Source organism: Phalaenopsis equestris, unplaced genomic scaffold, assembly GCF_001263595.1.
Source record: "Phalaenopsis equestris unplaced genomic scaffold, ASM126359v1 Scaffold232799, whole genome shotgun sequence".
NCBI lineage: Eukaryota > Viridiplantae > Streptophyta > Magnoliopsida > Asparagales > Orchidaceae > Phalaenopsis > Phalaenopsis equestris.
This window is the reverse complement of record NW_018250760.1, coordinates 38578-56177: the sequence shown is the minus strand read 5'-3', so window position 1 is coordinate 56177 and position 17600 is coordinate 38578. Positions and strand designations below refer to the sequence as shown.

At 37.4% G+C, this 17600-nt stretch overlaps 1 protein-coding gene across 3 annotated transcripts in view; it reads left to right on the top strand.

The window, feature by feature from the left end:
- The window catches only part of LOC110038422 (auxin-binding protein 1-like), a 56827-nt gene that overhangs the window by 30113 nt on the left and 9114 nt on the right, over positions 1–17600 (top strand). For all 3 annotated transcript variants that reach the window (XM_020743270.1, XM_020743269.1, XM_020743271.1), the window contains one exon: positions 6683–6750. In XM_020743270.1, the coding sequence (XP_020598929.1) occupies positions 6683–6750 (68 nt within the window). The remainder of the gene's footprint in view (positions 1–6682; positions 6751–17600) is intronic.

Genomic DNA, 17600 nt, shown 5'->3' with positions numbered 1-17600 from the left:
GCTCATAATTGCAATGATATTTTTCAAATCAAATTCGCCACAATATTGACAACTTCAATTCTCAATCAGACAAAAGGTAGGCTTTTCAAAAAGGTCAGAATGTGATTTCATGATACATGTCATCAACAAACCGTCAAAGTCTTTGTATGATTTTCTCTACTGAATTTGTAATACTCTCGTTAGAGAACACGACATTTTTTCCTTAAAGCCCAAAAGTAAACTTTGTGGGCAATCGAGGCATGTATTTAAAAATTTAAATAATTTTTTAAAATTTTGCATTTGTGTATCAGAGATTTTCTAACTCTAATTTTCTGCCTTAAATGTTATGTGAGCATTTTAGAAATTGCTATTTTATGAATACTTTAAATATCATATTGTGCCTTGCAATAATATAATATACTAAGTAATTACTCCTTGTAAATGCATCAAACATCATGGAATTGCACCTTACACTCTAAATCTTGTGTTGTGCATCAAAAACATGCATATCAACAAATTAGTTCACATGGGCTCCGACGATATTGTTAAGCGATTAAAATCATTTGTCTTGAGAATGCTATGTTGACTAATATGAAATTCTTTTAAAATATGTTGATTTAATGTAAAAAGCAGCATAAATTTCTAAAATGTGCAACAGTGAAATTGAAAACTCACGTGTTCCAACCAATATATAAAATGCTCAAATACTGAGTTTTAGAATGCTACATGGTTTAGCTCACAATCAACTTTAATTCACCTACATGTGCTCCATCAAATTAAATAAGCGCACAAACTTGAATAATTTGAGAATGATGTGCGGGTTAGGGTTAAACTTCCAGTCAAACAACTCTTTTTTTGAAATACATGTAAATTTTCTTTTACTATTTGTGATTAGTCTAAAAATTAAGGAAATATATTTTAAAACCAAACTCCAAATTAAACACAATCAAGCAAGACATGTTATCTAGAGAATAAGTCATAAGTTCAAATTAATTAGCCTGACCCTCTCTTTTAAAGACTGAAGTTGACGAGTCTAGTAATTTCGATAATGTAACAATAATAAGTATAGATTTGCAAGTTCAAATCATTTAATACAATCCTCCTCTTATTAAGACTGGAATTGACAATACTAATATTTTAAAAATATTAAATTAACAAAATTCAAATAAATTATAAACATTAGTATTTCAAATGTCAAAATCTCCAATAATGGCCAAGTTGACGAAGATTTCAATTGGAAGAGTTTATTTTTAAAGCCAAATTTCAAAGTTTATTTAAATGTTCAAATAATTTATAATATAAACTCAATTCTATGTAACTAAAACAAAGTTGATAAGGTTTAAATTTAATCATTTGTCAATCTTGAACTATCTTTTTCAATCGCAGTGTAAAGTTGATAGGGTTTAAATCAAATCAAGCAACCAAATCCATGATGATGATTGTATTAACTAAAATCTCAATTGGAGGAGTCAATTTTTAAATTAAATAAAACATTTCAAATCAAATTATTAAAATAACAAATCAAAATATTTAAGTTTAAATCAATCACATTAAAATTTTAAGTAAACTCCGACCGCCCTCCACAATAATTTATCGAGGTTGATAAATTTTTTATTGACTTCAGCTCATAACGAATAAATGTTACATCACGTGTATGACTATATGCACACTCAAAACAATCTCATACCAGCAATAATGTTGTTCGAGTCCTCTGTTCGTTTAGTGTAACCCAATGACTTCATAAAAAATAAATGTTACAATTAGAGCCCTCTAACCAGGTGGATTGCTGCCAAATGATACCATTAAATTACGGTCACAATTACTACTCGTCCATTCCCCAACAAATTTCTATGTTTTGAGTTGAAAATCATGAACGATACATTTGATTGATACAAAATATTTTGTTACTTAAGGTTGACTTAAATTGATCTCCATAGACAAACATTCACCTCAGATCTTTGTTAATGTTGATAGGAATTATTTGATTTGCTTAGGTCGACTACCTCCTATGTAGATCAACTGTCACGACCCGACCCAAGACTTGGAGTTAACCAAGACAGGAATGGACGGTCGGATGGTGAAAATCAATTGTCTGTTATTTTAATTATATTACTAATAGTTTAATATTTAAATAATACATGTAAGTGTCACTATGGAAAGTAATTAAAATTAACAAGTGAAAATTTGCACATTTTTCATTGCTCTCGTCTTCTAAACACATTTGCTTCTTTTTTATTCATCTTCTTTAAAATTTTAAAACTTAAAAATAATATTGAAGCAACATAATGAGTTATCTAAATATAACTCAGAAGTAATCACAGTTTTAAACTATAGCAATCCAAGAAAAAAAAATACAATATGTCTGCTAGTCTATAAGAAATCTTATAATTTGCTGGTCTTTTATAATGTATAAACAATCTGATATATATACTTATAAGTAATCTGATATATGTTAACGCATACATCAATGATCTTTTTTCTAAATAAACATACTCAATCTTCTATAAATATTTATTTTAACTTTACATTTACTTTATACTTTATATACACATCTGTCGCTGTGATGATCTCCATCAACAAACCTAACACACACTTGGCCGATATTTCCTGGTTAGCTCCCGTTAGCACATCATTTAGCGATCTACTCATCACAATTTTTCAGGGTGGAAATGCCTTTACCTGCCCCTGACTGATATTATCATTTTGGCACGGTGATTAGTAACGTAAACATTACAATTTTTGGGTGATAAACTCTGGTCTACTCGCCCCCGATCGATATTATTTCGTCGACACAACGGTTAGTGAACCAACCATCATATTGTTTGGGGTGGTCATAAAACTCTACACGTGCGAATACACTGGCGTTCTCTACTAGTACCATTAGGGGGTGAAATCCTCCTCTAAGCATGCATAAACAAATATTCATATATAAGTCATTTCATTTTTCATACATATATTATTCTGAAACATGTATATTTATTTTGTTGTATAACTATTCGTCAGACATATCTTTCAAATCATTTATATATATATATATCTCATGCATATCTCTTAATTATATATTATATCTCATGCATACTCTTACTTGTATCATGCATGTTTTTCCTATCAAACTTATCATACATATATGTTTCCTAACATGTCTATATATCATTTATTTCATGCATATCTTTTATGCATACATATCTTTTCTTATTATGTTTATCATGCATATATATCCTATCTAACAATATGAATGATCTGATTAAACTAGGACATACATGAAAACAAACATACAGTCTGAAATAAAAAAGATTATTGAAATTTATGAATGCAATTACTCGCCCCAGTTACCATGCTAAACTCTTAATTGCCGACAGTTAGCTAGTGGTTGCGGTGAATTTTACGTTAAAATTAATAATCTATAAAACATAATATTAAAATGTAAGACTCAAGAATTTTCTATTAATCAAATTAATCTTCTTAGCTTAGGATTAATTTACCTGAAAGTTATTGGGTCGCTTTACAGTGAATGTCCACACTTGCCTCGAGCCTGTTGCTCCGGTAAACAGCGTAGAATCTACAATTAACTTATAAAAATATTTTGGCTAATAAAGTAGTTTAACCAAAAATATAAATGATTTGCTGAAACATACTTTAGACGGCTTTCTCGTCTACCAATCCTTCTCCAAAGATGCCAAATTTACTTTTTATCACCTCCAATCACGCTTCTCTTATGTTGATATTGTGTCAGAACCCTTTTGGAAGCTCTCAAAAGTCATTCGATACTTTCGACACACAATCAGTGCCTCTGACGACTATCGAAAAGGAAAAAGGCATGGAAAACGAGGCAAAACTCAAAATAGAAGCAGTAGAAAGAAAAGAAAAATTCAAATAATATGAAATAGAAATTCACACTTACAGAATTTGTCCTGGAGATTTTGAACTGCGACACCCAAGGGCCGTTGGGTTTACCGTTCGCTCGTTCACCCCTTGCTAGAGTGGTTCAAGCGCGAGAGTTCGCGGAAGGCAGGTTTTCTGTCACATGAAACCCTACTGGGAGAGGGGAATGAGAGAGGAAATAGGGAGAGGGGAGTAGGTTGCGGCTTGCCAGATGTCACCTCCCTTTCTGCGGACTTGCTGCAACCGTGTCTTCTGTCGAACGAAATGAGGGGAGGGAGAGGAGTATTGGGAGAGGAGGGGAAATTCAAGAGCTCAGGATGGAAAATTTCCCTAAGCGACGCATATAATGCATAGGTTAGGTCGGTTGAAAAAATGTTGCAGGATTAAGGGAGGATTTAATTAAAATTAATTAAACTGAAAAACTTTCAGATTTAATATTTCTCATTCACAGTGGTTTATATAGAATTGATCACTTTTTTGTGTATAATTTTATAAACTATTGTCGATTGAAATCTAAAGGATCCTAAATTTGAGGTACATTTTAAGTCGCAAAAAATTGTCTTTTATTTCTCAAAAATATTGGTTATTACATAGTGACCACACCAATCTGGGATGACAAAATCATTAGATTTTAATTGAGTTCATCACCATTCTCTTTATGCTAAAGGTGATAAATTTATTAACATAAAATCTTTTTTAATTGATACCATACGTTGAATATTCAATTTTTAATGATTAGCCTTAATAGAAAGTGCTCTTCCATTATCGGAAGGGGTAATTAACTATAATGTCTAACGCTTATAGGAAACCTCAAATCTTAGATCAACATATCCTCACAAAATGAGGGTAAAACCTCTGTGTAGTGTCTTATCTACAATTCAATCATTCTTTTGAAAATTTAACCCGAAACACCAAATAAGAAACTTTCTCAACCAACGAGAGTTCAGGGCCCAAATTTTTGGAATCCTGCAACATGAATGGTGCTTTTATATTTGCTCGTTTTGAACTTAAATCAAATTATAAATACATGTACTTTAAATATCACATTTTATTGATAGTCGTGTTTGTTGACATTATTTTTAGTGAGGTCTTGATTTTTTTCTCCTATAACCTAGGATCTAGCTTTAGTTGTTTCTTATTGACCATCCTAGAGGATTAGTAATAGAACCCACCTGACATAGAACTTCAAACCATTTTGTGACTCATGTTTGTGAAAATCACACATGAGTTGGAAGGGCTAAGAACCAACATGTAGATGACTCAAAAATGAGTTTTCACGGGATTTAAAGGCATTAGGGACACTTTTTTGACCCTGAATGACCTGCTCACATACATACACTCACACCGCATACTCACGAACGCTGCAATCCATACATTCATTGTAGCCGCACGCAATGTTAAATTGGTCCGACCGTCGACAAACTTAAAGATAAAGAGAAAAACTCATCCTTCGTTTATAATCTTTTGTGGATGGTGACAAATTTAAAGATAACCCAACCTTATAAAGAGCAAGTGTCATATTAAGTATACTACTACATTCACATTTAAAATAATTCCATGCCAGTAAGAATGTGACCCGAGTCATCTATCCATATAGTTTGGCCAATAAGCTCCACTATATTACGACCACAACTGTAATCTGTATGTTCCATAATGACTTTGCTTAGTTGAGCTATAAATAATGGTGTACACCTCATAGGGCAACAATCTCTTTGTCAAGTAAGGTCGATTTGAATTTGTCGATTTAAACAAAATCTACCATAAATCTATAAGCTTCTCTTGAATGAAGCAACTCATTGCTGTCGAAAAGGTTCATTTTATTAGGTTGGGTCGATTGCATCCTCTAACTGAGTACATAAGAGATTATGCCAACCTGAGACAATGAAATCATAGTATTGTGATTGGGTCCATCATCATTTCTCCTAATATCTTCTCTAAGCTCAAAGCTATAAATTTCTCCAATTTAAAATTAAGTTGTTGCTATTATACTCAACTCTATAATGAGTAATTTTAATTGAAACTTTTCCTTTTGTCATCGATAGAGATAATTAACGATAGTGTCTTATGCCTATGAGATATATTAAATCTCATATCAAATAGTCATCGCAAAATGAGGGTGAAATCTCTGAGTAGCATCTTATCTACTGTCTCATTTGCTTTCTAAAAATTTGACCCGAAACCTCATGTAAAACTCTGTCATAATCATTTTGGGAGAAAATTCAGGATGCAAATTTTTGTTTCTCATCTTTTCTATTGTGCTTGCATGCTTTTCTACATGCATAATTAACTAGAAGTACTTTTTAAGTTCAGCCATATTTTTTTTAAATTCCTTATCAACTGCTGAATTAGAAATTGATGAGTTAATGGCATAGAACACTATTTAGAAACATTATGCTTGAATATTCAAATTTTAGCTAACACTTTGCGATAACCTGCTTTAGTATCTAGACATCATTTATTTTGATGGATGCGGAAGTTTTAACAAATGCTGACTCCTTATATGGTATTATTTTGTTAATATATTTTTTAGGGAATTTATTCGTGCCATTTTATGTTATTCTGAAAGAATACTGTTGGTGAGACATTGTTTGAGTTATTTTATGCATTTAATACGATAAATTTTTTGATGGCATTTTTATTTTCATGGAGTATTTATGGGAAAGGTTCTATATTTTAAGTCGTCTTCCAATTATTTTTATACTTTCTGAATTTATCACTACTGGCTTAATATCTATTGTTTCATCGATTTACTTCCTCAAACAAAGTCATATTAAAAATCTAGTTTTGGTAGCATATAATATCGATTTTTTTTATTATTCAGGTTTGGAATACAGATGAGAGTGAGGATCTTCACCTTCTAGTTGTGATATCTCGTCCACCCATGAAAGCGTGAGTAATTGTGCTTTATAGCAAATCCAAAGCCTTTGATATCATAATCATCATGAATCTTATCCTTCAGAATTAGTTTCATTAATCTTTCTCCTTTTATTCTTGGTGAGTTCTATTTGAGGTGTATAAGTTTGAAACTCTTGAGACTTGTATCTAATATATGATTCAATTTGTAAATGGAAGAAGTCCAGACATTTATTTGTAAAAACATTGTAAGACTCTATATAAGCTCTAGTGATTAATGAAACGGTCTAAATCTTTTGGAGCAATTATTTCTTGATGGTATTAGAGCCCTAGCCCTAGCCTTGGCAATCCGCTCAAACTGAAGGGAAGAACGAGCAGGAGGCTTTGGCTTCCAATACAAGGAGGCAGGAACACCTTCGGAAGATCTTTGTATGCAGTGATCCCGTTGTTTCTTTTCCTGATTGCAGGAGCGGAAGAGGGTAGTTTCGGAGGTCTTTTTCTTGTGCTATCTTGTTGTGCTTTGCAACAAGCCCTAATTGTGACTGCTGGAGTTTCGAAGGTCTTGGTTTGCTGCAATACCATATTTGTTGTTGTTGCCACGCAAACAAAGAGGAGAAGTGGGTTGTATTCTTGTGATTCTTGTTTTGATGCATAGAGAAGAGAAAAAATGGGGAGTTTTGAAGGTCTTCGTACATATAGATCCCTTCATTTGTTGCGAAGCAGAGGGAAAGTGCAAGCTCCTACGTGCGTAGCAGGGAGATTCCAAAGCCTTTAGTTGCTGGTTCACGAAAGGGAAACAGGCGAAGGTTTCGACTTCTAGCGCAAGGGACGTAACGGGGAGGCTCCGTGTGGAACTGAAACTGGTGAGGGTTTCAGATTGGGCATATGAAGCAAAGAATATTTAAATTGAGTTTGATTTTGATGGTGAGATAGATCAAGGTCAGGTCAAGGAGAGGAATGAAATTGTGTGTGATCCATATGATCTAGACTTGAATCATTGTGATTGAGGATGTCAGGAGAAAAAGATAGTGCGAGAGATAAAGGATTGGAGTTGTTGGGGAAGATAGATCTTGAAGTTTTGAAAACCTTTTTTAGGCTCATATAGGGAGCTAGCTTCTTGATGGAAACCACTACCTCAGTACTTGCTCTGATGTAGTTGAAGCTACAACTCCATCCTATTATCTGAAGCTTGTTGGATCAGCCATGTAACTGAGTTGTTCGCGTCAGATCGAGGTTGCTCTAATAGCAAAGAAACTAGAGGGATATTTGATGGGGGTCAAACCAAAGAGTGACAGTGCCGAGGGGGATGAGTGGGGGACCACACACGCTTTGCTTTACACCTGACTATTCAACTCAATGGTTCCATCGATTGCCTCGTTAGTAGATGACATTCAAAAGATGAGGGGCATCTGTGTGAAGCTAAAGAGGGTCTATGTTGGAGTTGAGAATCACATTAGGGTGTTCCTTATTCAGCATGAGATAGAGACAGTGGTAAAGGATGATAGATCAATTCATAAGTACTCCATAGGGTTGGAGCGATTGTGATTAGATCTTGATCACTTCTCAGCTATGTTATGTTGTGGTGATCCAGGGTTCAAAAAGGGAGAGATCTTTGCACAGATGAGGCTCATGCAGTTTTCGACTCATCTGAACCTGGCCTTTGATCAGAGGAGATCAGTCCTCCTATCCTAAGAAACAATTCCTTCATTGGATGAGGCCTTCACTATGATGATACATGAGGCTACACTCTGAGCCAAGTGGACTTCCAGGTACACGATCAACTTTAGCTATCTCGAACTCAAGTATGATTGATGTCTATGAGGAGACTTGCAAGTGCTACAACTGTGATGAAATAGACCATTTGAGCAAGGTCTATCCCATGCCACCTAAGGAGAGAGAGATAGATGGATGTGGATAATTTGGTGGTCGTGGTCGTGGTGTTCGAAGAGGTGAAAGAGGGAGCTACCAAACAAATTTGATGGTAGTAAAGGACGATAGAGAGAAAGGTGTCGTCTTTACCGATGAGGATCATTAGTTTCTAGAGATTTTGAAGAGGAAGCAGAAAATAACAGGTGATGGAGCTGAAAATGCATCCACCTTATCGTCAACAAGGGGTAACATTGCTGCTTATGCTCACTCTGATAAAAGTATTCATGATAGAGAGTGTTGGAGCAGGGAGATATGGGAGAACTGTGGATGATGTGTTACTGCTACATCACAGATGCATGTGACACTCTTGTTTTAGTTTACTGAGTCATTTATATCCATTTTTTTATGAAAAAACAAATAAACAAAAAACTTGTATGTGATGTTTGTTAGTTTGACAACTTACTATGAACTCTTATATCAGTTCCGGGAACAGGATTCCTTGTGGTTTTGATTTGATACATTATGATGTTTGGAGACTTTGTTCTACGAGTTCAATGAATGGTTATCAATATTTTGTTATTTTATTGATTGTTTTTCTCGTGTTAGTTATATTTGATGAAAAACATGGCTGATGTATTTTCTTGCTTTAAAGATTTTCATAAGGCAAACCACTCTTAATAAGGTGTAGTAATGACGGTGTTGAGTCCTATAACGGTAGAGTATACCAACAAGGCTTTTGGAGAATACTTGTCGACCAAAAGGATACAACATCAATTCACGTTCCATCAAACACAAAATGGAATAACAACACGGAAGAATAGTCACCTTCTAGAGTTAGTCCGAAACATGATTTTGATGAATGTCCCAAAGCACTTATGAGCGCAAGCAATTTTGACAGCTGCTCAATTGATCAACAGAATGCCCTCGAGAGTGTGAGATTGAAAGTTTCCTTGTCAGATGTTAAAAGGAGATAATAGTGGGATCCTATCATTGAAGGTATTTGTCTATGTATGTTATGTGAAGGATAATAAACCATCGGTAGGAAAGCTATATACTAGAGCTATGAAATGTATTTTCTTAGGTTATTTGGTTACAGATGTTTGTTGGAGCCCGATAGATAAGAAACTGTTGTGAGTATGGTTATGTCCTTCAGAGAACTTGAACCGTATACATGTTGAAGGTGTTCTCACCCTTTGGTGACTCACTAGATGTTAAAGGTATGAAGCAAGAAGAGGTGAGTAGTAATGGTGAGAGATTGGTGCATGTTGGAGAAATGTCGTGTCCTGTGATATGGGATGAATCGACCTAGTAATGAGAAATTGAGGAGATTGAAACTGAATAGATTGAGCTCGGAGGCATTGAGATTCTGGCATAAGGGGAGTTGAGGGCATATATAAGGAGGAAACAGAATGATGGAACGATGCATGCAGTGCCACTCGTGCCAACATGCTCTTTTTTCCGGCCTACCGACTTTTGAGACATCTACATCATCCACCTCATACTCATAGTTCACATGTGATTTTTCTTTCATATGCTTCCAAACCCTACCTCTTATAACAATGCGTGACATTCTCCTGATTTTTTTGGGTGAGAACATGACATTGTTTATTTTGTTTCATACTCTAACATCTCACCTACACGGAACATTCATTACATCTTTTGAAGTTGTCTCTATACCTAAGTGTTCGCAGGTAGCTGAGGAGGATTATAAGTAAAAAGCGACCATACATGAAGAGCTTTGTGCTCTCGATAAAAATCGAACATGTGAGATAGTGTCACTACTAATTGTGAAAAAAGCAGTTGAGTGTAAGTGGATCTTCACAGTGAAACAAAATCCAGAAGGAAAGGAAGAACGTTACAAAGCACGATTGGCGGCGAAAGGGTACAGTCAGACGCATGACATTGATTATGATGAAACTATTGCACCAGTAGTTTGGATGAGGACAATGAGGACACTGATTTCTCTAGCAGTGAAAGGTGGGTGGTGGTTACTCTAACTTGATGTGAAGAATGAGTTTTTTCATGGTAAGTTACTATAGGAGGTGTATATAAAGATACCACTGGGATTTAGTACAGGTCTGATAGTGGGTAAGGTGTGCAGGCTCAGGAAGTTACTTTATGACTTAAAATATTCTCCTCGAGCTTGGCTTGACATGTTTAGAAAGGCTATGGTGGGCATGAGATATCAACAGATCAATGCCAACCACACGTTGCTCTTTTGATAACATGGATGTTATACCACTATGCTTGTTGTGCATGTTGATGACATGATTATCATCGGTAATGATGAGACAGATTGCTCAGCTAAATGTAAGATTGGACATAATTTGATGGAAGGGCCTTGGACAACTTAGATAATTCTTTGGGATTGAGGTGGACCGTGGACCGGAGGAGATGGTCTTGTTTCAACTGAAGTATGTACTGGATCTCCTCACAAAATCGTGCATGTTGGGATGCAAGCCTATAGTCTCTCCAATTGATCAGAAGGACAAACTAAGTTCAGAGGCAGGAGAGTCGCTTGATCACGAGAGGTACTAGAAATTGGTGGGCCGTCTGATTTATTTGAGTCACACTCGTCCCGACATCTCATTTACAGTGAGCGTGGTGAGCCGCTACATACATGATCCAAGGAAAGGCCATATGAACACAGTGTATCAATTTCTGAGGTACTTGAAATGTGCATGAGGGATGGGGTTGATCTCTAGGAAGAATGATCATGTAGGCATTGAGGGTTATTGTGACCCTGATTGGGCGAGTTGTACAGGAGGTTAACATCAGAATACTGCATGTTTGTAGGGGGCAACTTGGTCTCTTAGAAGAGCAAGAAACGATCGGTAGTAGTGGGGTCAACAACAGAGGCAGAGTACAGAGTTATGGATTTAGAAGTTATCGAGATGATGTGGTTGAGAGCCTTGTTGGTAGAGCTTAAGATGGATCAAGCAGCTCAACTGAAGTTGTGGCGTGACAAGTAAACAATCAATATTGCCAACAACCCGGTACAACAAGATAAAACCAAACATGTGAAGATTGATAGGTTTTTCATCAAATAAAAGCTGAATAACGGACTACTGGAGCTAAGTCATGTAGCCACTAGAGATCAAGTGGCTGACTGCTCACTAAAAGACAACTCATTTCGTTTGTATAAGTTTTTTGTGAAGATGTGCTTAGTGGATATCTTTTGTTCATCTTGAGGGGGAGTGTTGAGATTTGTATCTAATTTAGGATCCAATTTATAAGTCTTGGGATTTATTTGTAAAAACATTGTAAGGCTCTATATAAGCTCAAGAAATTAATGAAATTGTCTAAGTTTTTTATGGCAATTATTTCTTGAGAAACCTTTTAAGTATAGTGAACCTAAACTATTAAACATTGAGACGTCTTTTAGTGTAACGGTTGGCTTTTGAATGCAAACTCTAAAGTTAAACGTGCTCATGCGGGAGAACTTCTAGGATGGGTGACCTCTTTTGGATTACACCACTAAAACAAAAACATGAGACCATTTGGCCAAAGCGAACAATATTTTGATGAATGAGAGTTGAAGCTGTTACAAATAATATCCGAGCATTACACTAGCCTGAAGATGGAAATTAAGTGTCATGCAGAATAAAGTATTGCGCCATGAGAGCCACCTCTTGAACTCTAGATAGGACAAAGTGATACATGTTGGAAGCTACCTTCTGAATTTGTAGAGGCCACCTCTCTAATTTTATTTGCCAAGTTGATTTTGAGTTAAGAAAATTGACGAAAATGTCAGGTACTTAAGTGGGGAAGATTGTGAACCTCTTAAGGTTGTTTGGTTTCTTGAAAAAAGTAATGCATTGTAAGATGAATGTAATACAAAAGTATAGTATTTGAAATACTTTAGAGCTGTTTGGTTCTCTGTAAAATAAATTTGTGACTTTTTATTTTTTTGTTTGGTTTGGAGTGAATTGAAAATAATGCATTTCGAAAGATAAGGTATTATTGGCAGGTGGTAGGTGACAGGTGGCAGCAACTGATGAAGATGTTGGCGACCAATGGCAGATACGGTGACTAGCGTTGTGTGGTGGCCACCAACTGCTCCGGAGACCAGCTATAGCGGTGGACACTCAGACTGGTCTAGCTCTTAGATAGAGTTGACTCGTCGACTCAGTTTGTCTATGTTTGCCAAAACTTCTCCGAGGAGGTGGAGCACTAATTCTAGTGTCTATAGAAGTCTTCTGACTCAACACAGAGCAAGGCTTAGCCATACTTGTCCTGGCAGGTGGCACAAAAAATAAGTGTTGATGCCCGACTACACTTGACACAAGCTATCACATTGTTTTTCTTGCTAGTGTCACTGCCACTGGATTTAGGATTCTTCAAGTTGTATTGCACAGACTGAACAGACCGTGTGGTTTGCTTAGATTTCGAGCTCTCTTCGCTCTTCAACTACGACAACAACAATAACAAAACCTTTATCCCACTAAGTGGGGTTGGCTACATGAATCCTTTTTCTCCATTGCGTCATATTTAGTGTCATATCTTCTTTAATACTAATAAATTAAGATTGTTTTTTTATACAATATGCCCAAGTCATCCTTGGTCTACCTCTGCCTTTCTTAACATCAGACGAATCTAAAGCATCAACTCTTCTAATCAGATCATCAGATGGTCGATGTTTAATGCGGGCAAACCATCTAAGACGACTCTCTCTAATTTTGCCCGTTACTGGAGCTACAACAACCCTATCACGGATGTATTCATTTCACATTCTGTCATTAAGTGTAAAGCCACTCATCCACCTAATCATTCTTATCTCTAATCATTCTTATCTCGACAACACTTAACTTAGTTTTATGCTTCTCTTTTAAAGGCCAACATTCAACGCCATAGAGCATTGCAAGTCATCCTAGTTTTATGATTCTCTTTTAAAGACCTCTCATCCCTCTTCCTCTTCTAAAAATCTCTCTGCCTCTACGCATAACGATCTCTATACTCTTTGCCATCAACACCAAAACTGAGTAATCCTTGATGCGCAAAACAATTAAAGGTTGTCTTATCACATCATTTAACTCGAATAAAAAATGATGACAATTTTTTTTGTATTGGGGATTAGCTGTGGTGCATATCTAGAAAATATCTCTTCTTGTTCTCATGCTACTTAATAGAACAGTCACCTTGCACCGATCTGATGAATTTGTTTTGCATCTGCTTTCTGATTGAGAAAGGACAGATCATCCTTGGACATGATATGTTGTTAATAATTTTTTCTATCTTCAATATCCAATTTTTTACCCTTCATTGGCCCTCCTACTCCTTAAAAGAGGATTTGACACGTGAATTACTTGGATCCCTTTTTCCGCGGTACTGCTACAGTTCCACACTACACTACTATGAACCAGACGCAGGAGACAGGTCACATGAACTACGCCGAATCGAGCCGAGTGACTTCACTTTCAATTTCTTTCAAATTTTTAGTGTGTTTCCTTTAATGCTTCCTTCTTTTCTAATCATTTCTTATATATGTGTTGTATTTAGGTTAGAGTTTTCGGTTTTGGCAAATGTTTTCTGTCAGAATAGTTGTCGACTTCCTCTTTCTCCTATCTAGGGTTGTATCTAACGGCAGGTGGTGCTCCGGCTGTATCTTGTCTGAGGTGGTGTTTCCTTTCAAGGGTTTGAGCGGTGCTTCAGCTATGGATCGTTTCTGCTGGGGCTATTTATCTCCAACATTTCTATTTTGCATTCCTCGCTTCACTGTCACTGCCTTTCCTAGTCTTCCGCTTTGCTGCCATTGCTGTCTCTTCTTTCCACCTTCGCTGTCGTAGCCACGTCGATCTTTCTTCTTGTTGTTTATCACTATTCAACCGCTCTCCATTGCTGCAACCGCCTCTGAACAACCTCCCGGTTAATGTTTGTTGCAGTTCCAACCGCCAACAATGCATTCCCCTCCATCCCTTCACTGTCATCACAGTTCCAGCCCTCCACCTTTTGTTGTTGTCACCCAGAAATCGCTGATCTTGTTGTTGTATTGTTTTCTGGCCATCCTACATCGTTGCTACATCCCAGAACAACACTTTCTCTGCTGCTTACTCGTTGTTCAGCCCCTCGCCCTTTCTGCCACCACTCAGGATAGCTCGTTGTCTCACTGTTCTAGCAGTTTCTTATGTCCCTTTTGCTGCCACCATCACCCCCTTGCTGTCACTGCACAATTCAACCTTTTGACCGCCCTTTTACGACCTCTCTGGAGGTCCAAATCCTCATTAATCACCACCCACACCCCGAGATTCATCATAGCCATGTTTCGTGAGTTGTGTTGTTACTTCCTATTGCAACATGTAGGTTGGTGTGTACGTTGTGGTGTTTCCCTTTTAAGTATGTTAGTCGTAACAGCCTATTAGCTTCCTCTAGTAATAATATTTGTTTGTTCATTGTTGTTTAGGTTAACTCTGGCATAATTTGATATCATAGTTAGCCTCACTCTAATCATCTCCTAGGGTTTCCAACACACACACACCCCTAATATCCAACCTTATATCTATACGAAATTCCTTTCTTTTGCTAATTTTTCTAACCGATCACTCAAAAATTTTCTTCCCCACCCTACATCATCCATATACACCCTATGCATCTACTTACACAAAAATTCTTACAACGCCATAGAAGGGGCAATTGTCGGAGACCTGAACGAGGGGAAATGTCATGATGCCATTTATGAGAAATTTGCAAAGAGATGTCTAGAAATCTTCTACGGAGGATGTGCAGCGATAAATCATCCAACTGCAATAGAGATTTGTCGTCTTCGAGATGAGGCACGTTGGAAGGGTCACCCGTAACTACTACAGTGACATGTTAGATCAAAGGAATTAAGTGAATCTCTTCCACCAAATGGATGCCAAAGATATAAAATATCCACCTTGAAGATTTGACCTGAAATATCTGAGAAATCAGAATGTTGAAGTGAAGGTGGATTTATCACATTTTGATGGTCACTTAGATCCTGATGAGTTCTTCAAGTCCAGACCATGAAACTTTTCTTTGAGTACTAGGATGTCCCACCTGACAAAATGGTGCCAATAAGTTAAAGAAGAGTGTGGGTGGGAAATATAAAGCACATATGCCAAAATGAGAGAAAAGATATTCACTACCTGATCCAAGAAGAAATGGGAGATGTAGCGCCAGTATCTACCGATTCATTACGGACAGGTGTGCATACCCTAGTTTCAAAAGTGGAGAGATAATATTACCAGATGACCATCACACCTCATAGGTAGAGTTCAACCCCAGGATTGAGCAGTAAGAGTATACCCAGTGGAGCATTCAAAACGACTCCACATGAGGAGAATAAATTCTGAGTGGAGAACAGGTGTAGCCAACCAATATTCTCAAATATGTAAAGTATTTTAAGTGTCATGTATTTGGACATATGGAAAATGACATAGTTGACAGTGAAGCAAGTGAGGAGACAGAGGAGTAGCGGGTTTCAATTGATGAACCACAACGTTGAAAATGCCTTAAGAGCTTGGTGTGCTAGAATATCATATAGTGGGATTCAAGTCCTTTTTGAGAAGAAGATATATCTCCTGGGTGATTATGCGTTAGTGTGCTTCACCCTACCATGGCTTTCATGCTAGATTTGATTCCTCCTAATATAATTATTTATCAGATGTATTTAGCTAGGTACAAAGAGTGGGAGAAGCAGATTATAGATTTACTTGTTCGGGATTTGGCTCGTGAGAACCTAAGGCCTTATGCAGCTCCAACTTAAGTTGTGCCAAAAGTTGATGGATACCTATCCTATTCGGATATCCTAAGGAATGACAATGTCTACGTGATTGACTTATCGGGAGCTTGCAACTTTGTTACTACCTTCAATGGAGCCGATTTGACTGCCATGAAGAGACAAATGCTTCGATAGATGAGGTCGAAGCTCCTCCAACCGTGAGAAACTAATGTGGGAGCTACCCGGGACCCCCCTTTCAATGCTAATGCTACATTGTTGTGTTATAGTACTGTTGACTAGACCCGGGAGACGGGTTGCACGAACAACGCTGAATTAAACAGAGCGGCACCGCTTCCAATTCATTTTCAGCCTTTTCAGTCCTTTGTCCCTTTCCAGTAATTTCTTATATATGTGTTATATTAGGGTTTGAATTCTAAGTTTTAGCGTATATTTTTTGTTGGGACAGCCGTCAGCGTCTTAATTGTCCCTTCTAGAGTTGTATTCAATGGCGGGTGGTGCTCCGGTTGTAACTCGTCCGAGGTGGTGATCTCTTTCTAAGGAATCGAATGATGCTCTGGATGTAGCTCGTTCCCACGGAGGCATTTTTCTCCTAGTTTTCCATCCTTCTGTTGACCTCATTTTTAGTGAGGTCTAGTCTTTCTCTTAGGATTTAGGATCTAGCCTTAGGGGTCTCCCTTCGACTATCTTAGAACCTTATAAATGGGACCCGCCTCATTTTAGTTCTACCCGCTTCCGTCCCCTTCTAGAGTTTTCAACCCCTTTTGTGGTTTCGCGTGCGTTTCGCGTGCGTGGTATCGACTTCTAACACTTAGAAGGATGAAACTAACATGAGGAACCCAAAAGGGATTCCTGTAGGACCTTTTGCACAATTCGCACTCCCGCACGCATAAACTTCGCAATTCGGAAAGTCGACGCGTCTGATCGCCGCAATTCGCATTGCCTGCACTGTTACCTGTCGAATGCTCAAGTAAACCCTTTCGGGACGATCGATCGCGGGTCGAAATTTAACGAAATTTGAATTTTGACGCGTTTTTTATCCGATTGTCGACGACGTCGTCCGAGCGACCCCGGATGACAAAACGGACTGCACCGGCGCGTCCAGAACGTCGACTTTGCCTAGGGAGGACACCCATTTTGTCGCGTCGCCGCGCGCGAGTAAATCGTGTTTTAATTAATATATATATATATTAATTAACCCTTTTACCCCTCCCCCTTTCCTCTTCAATCCCTAGCACTCCCTGCGTCCGGGCTCTGTCTCCCTCCCTTCTCCCGTTCGCGTGTCTGCCTCTTTCCCCTTCTCGGTCCCGGGCGGTGC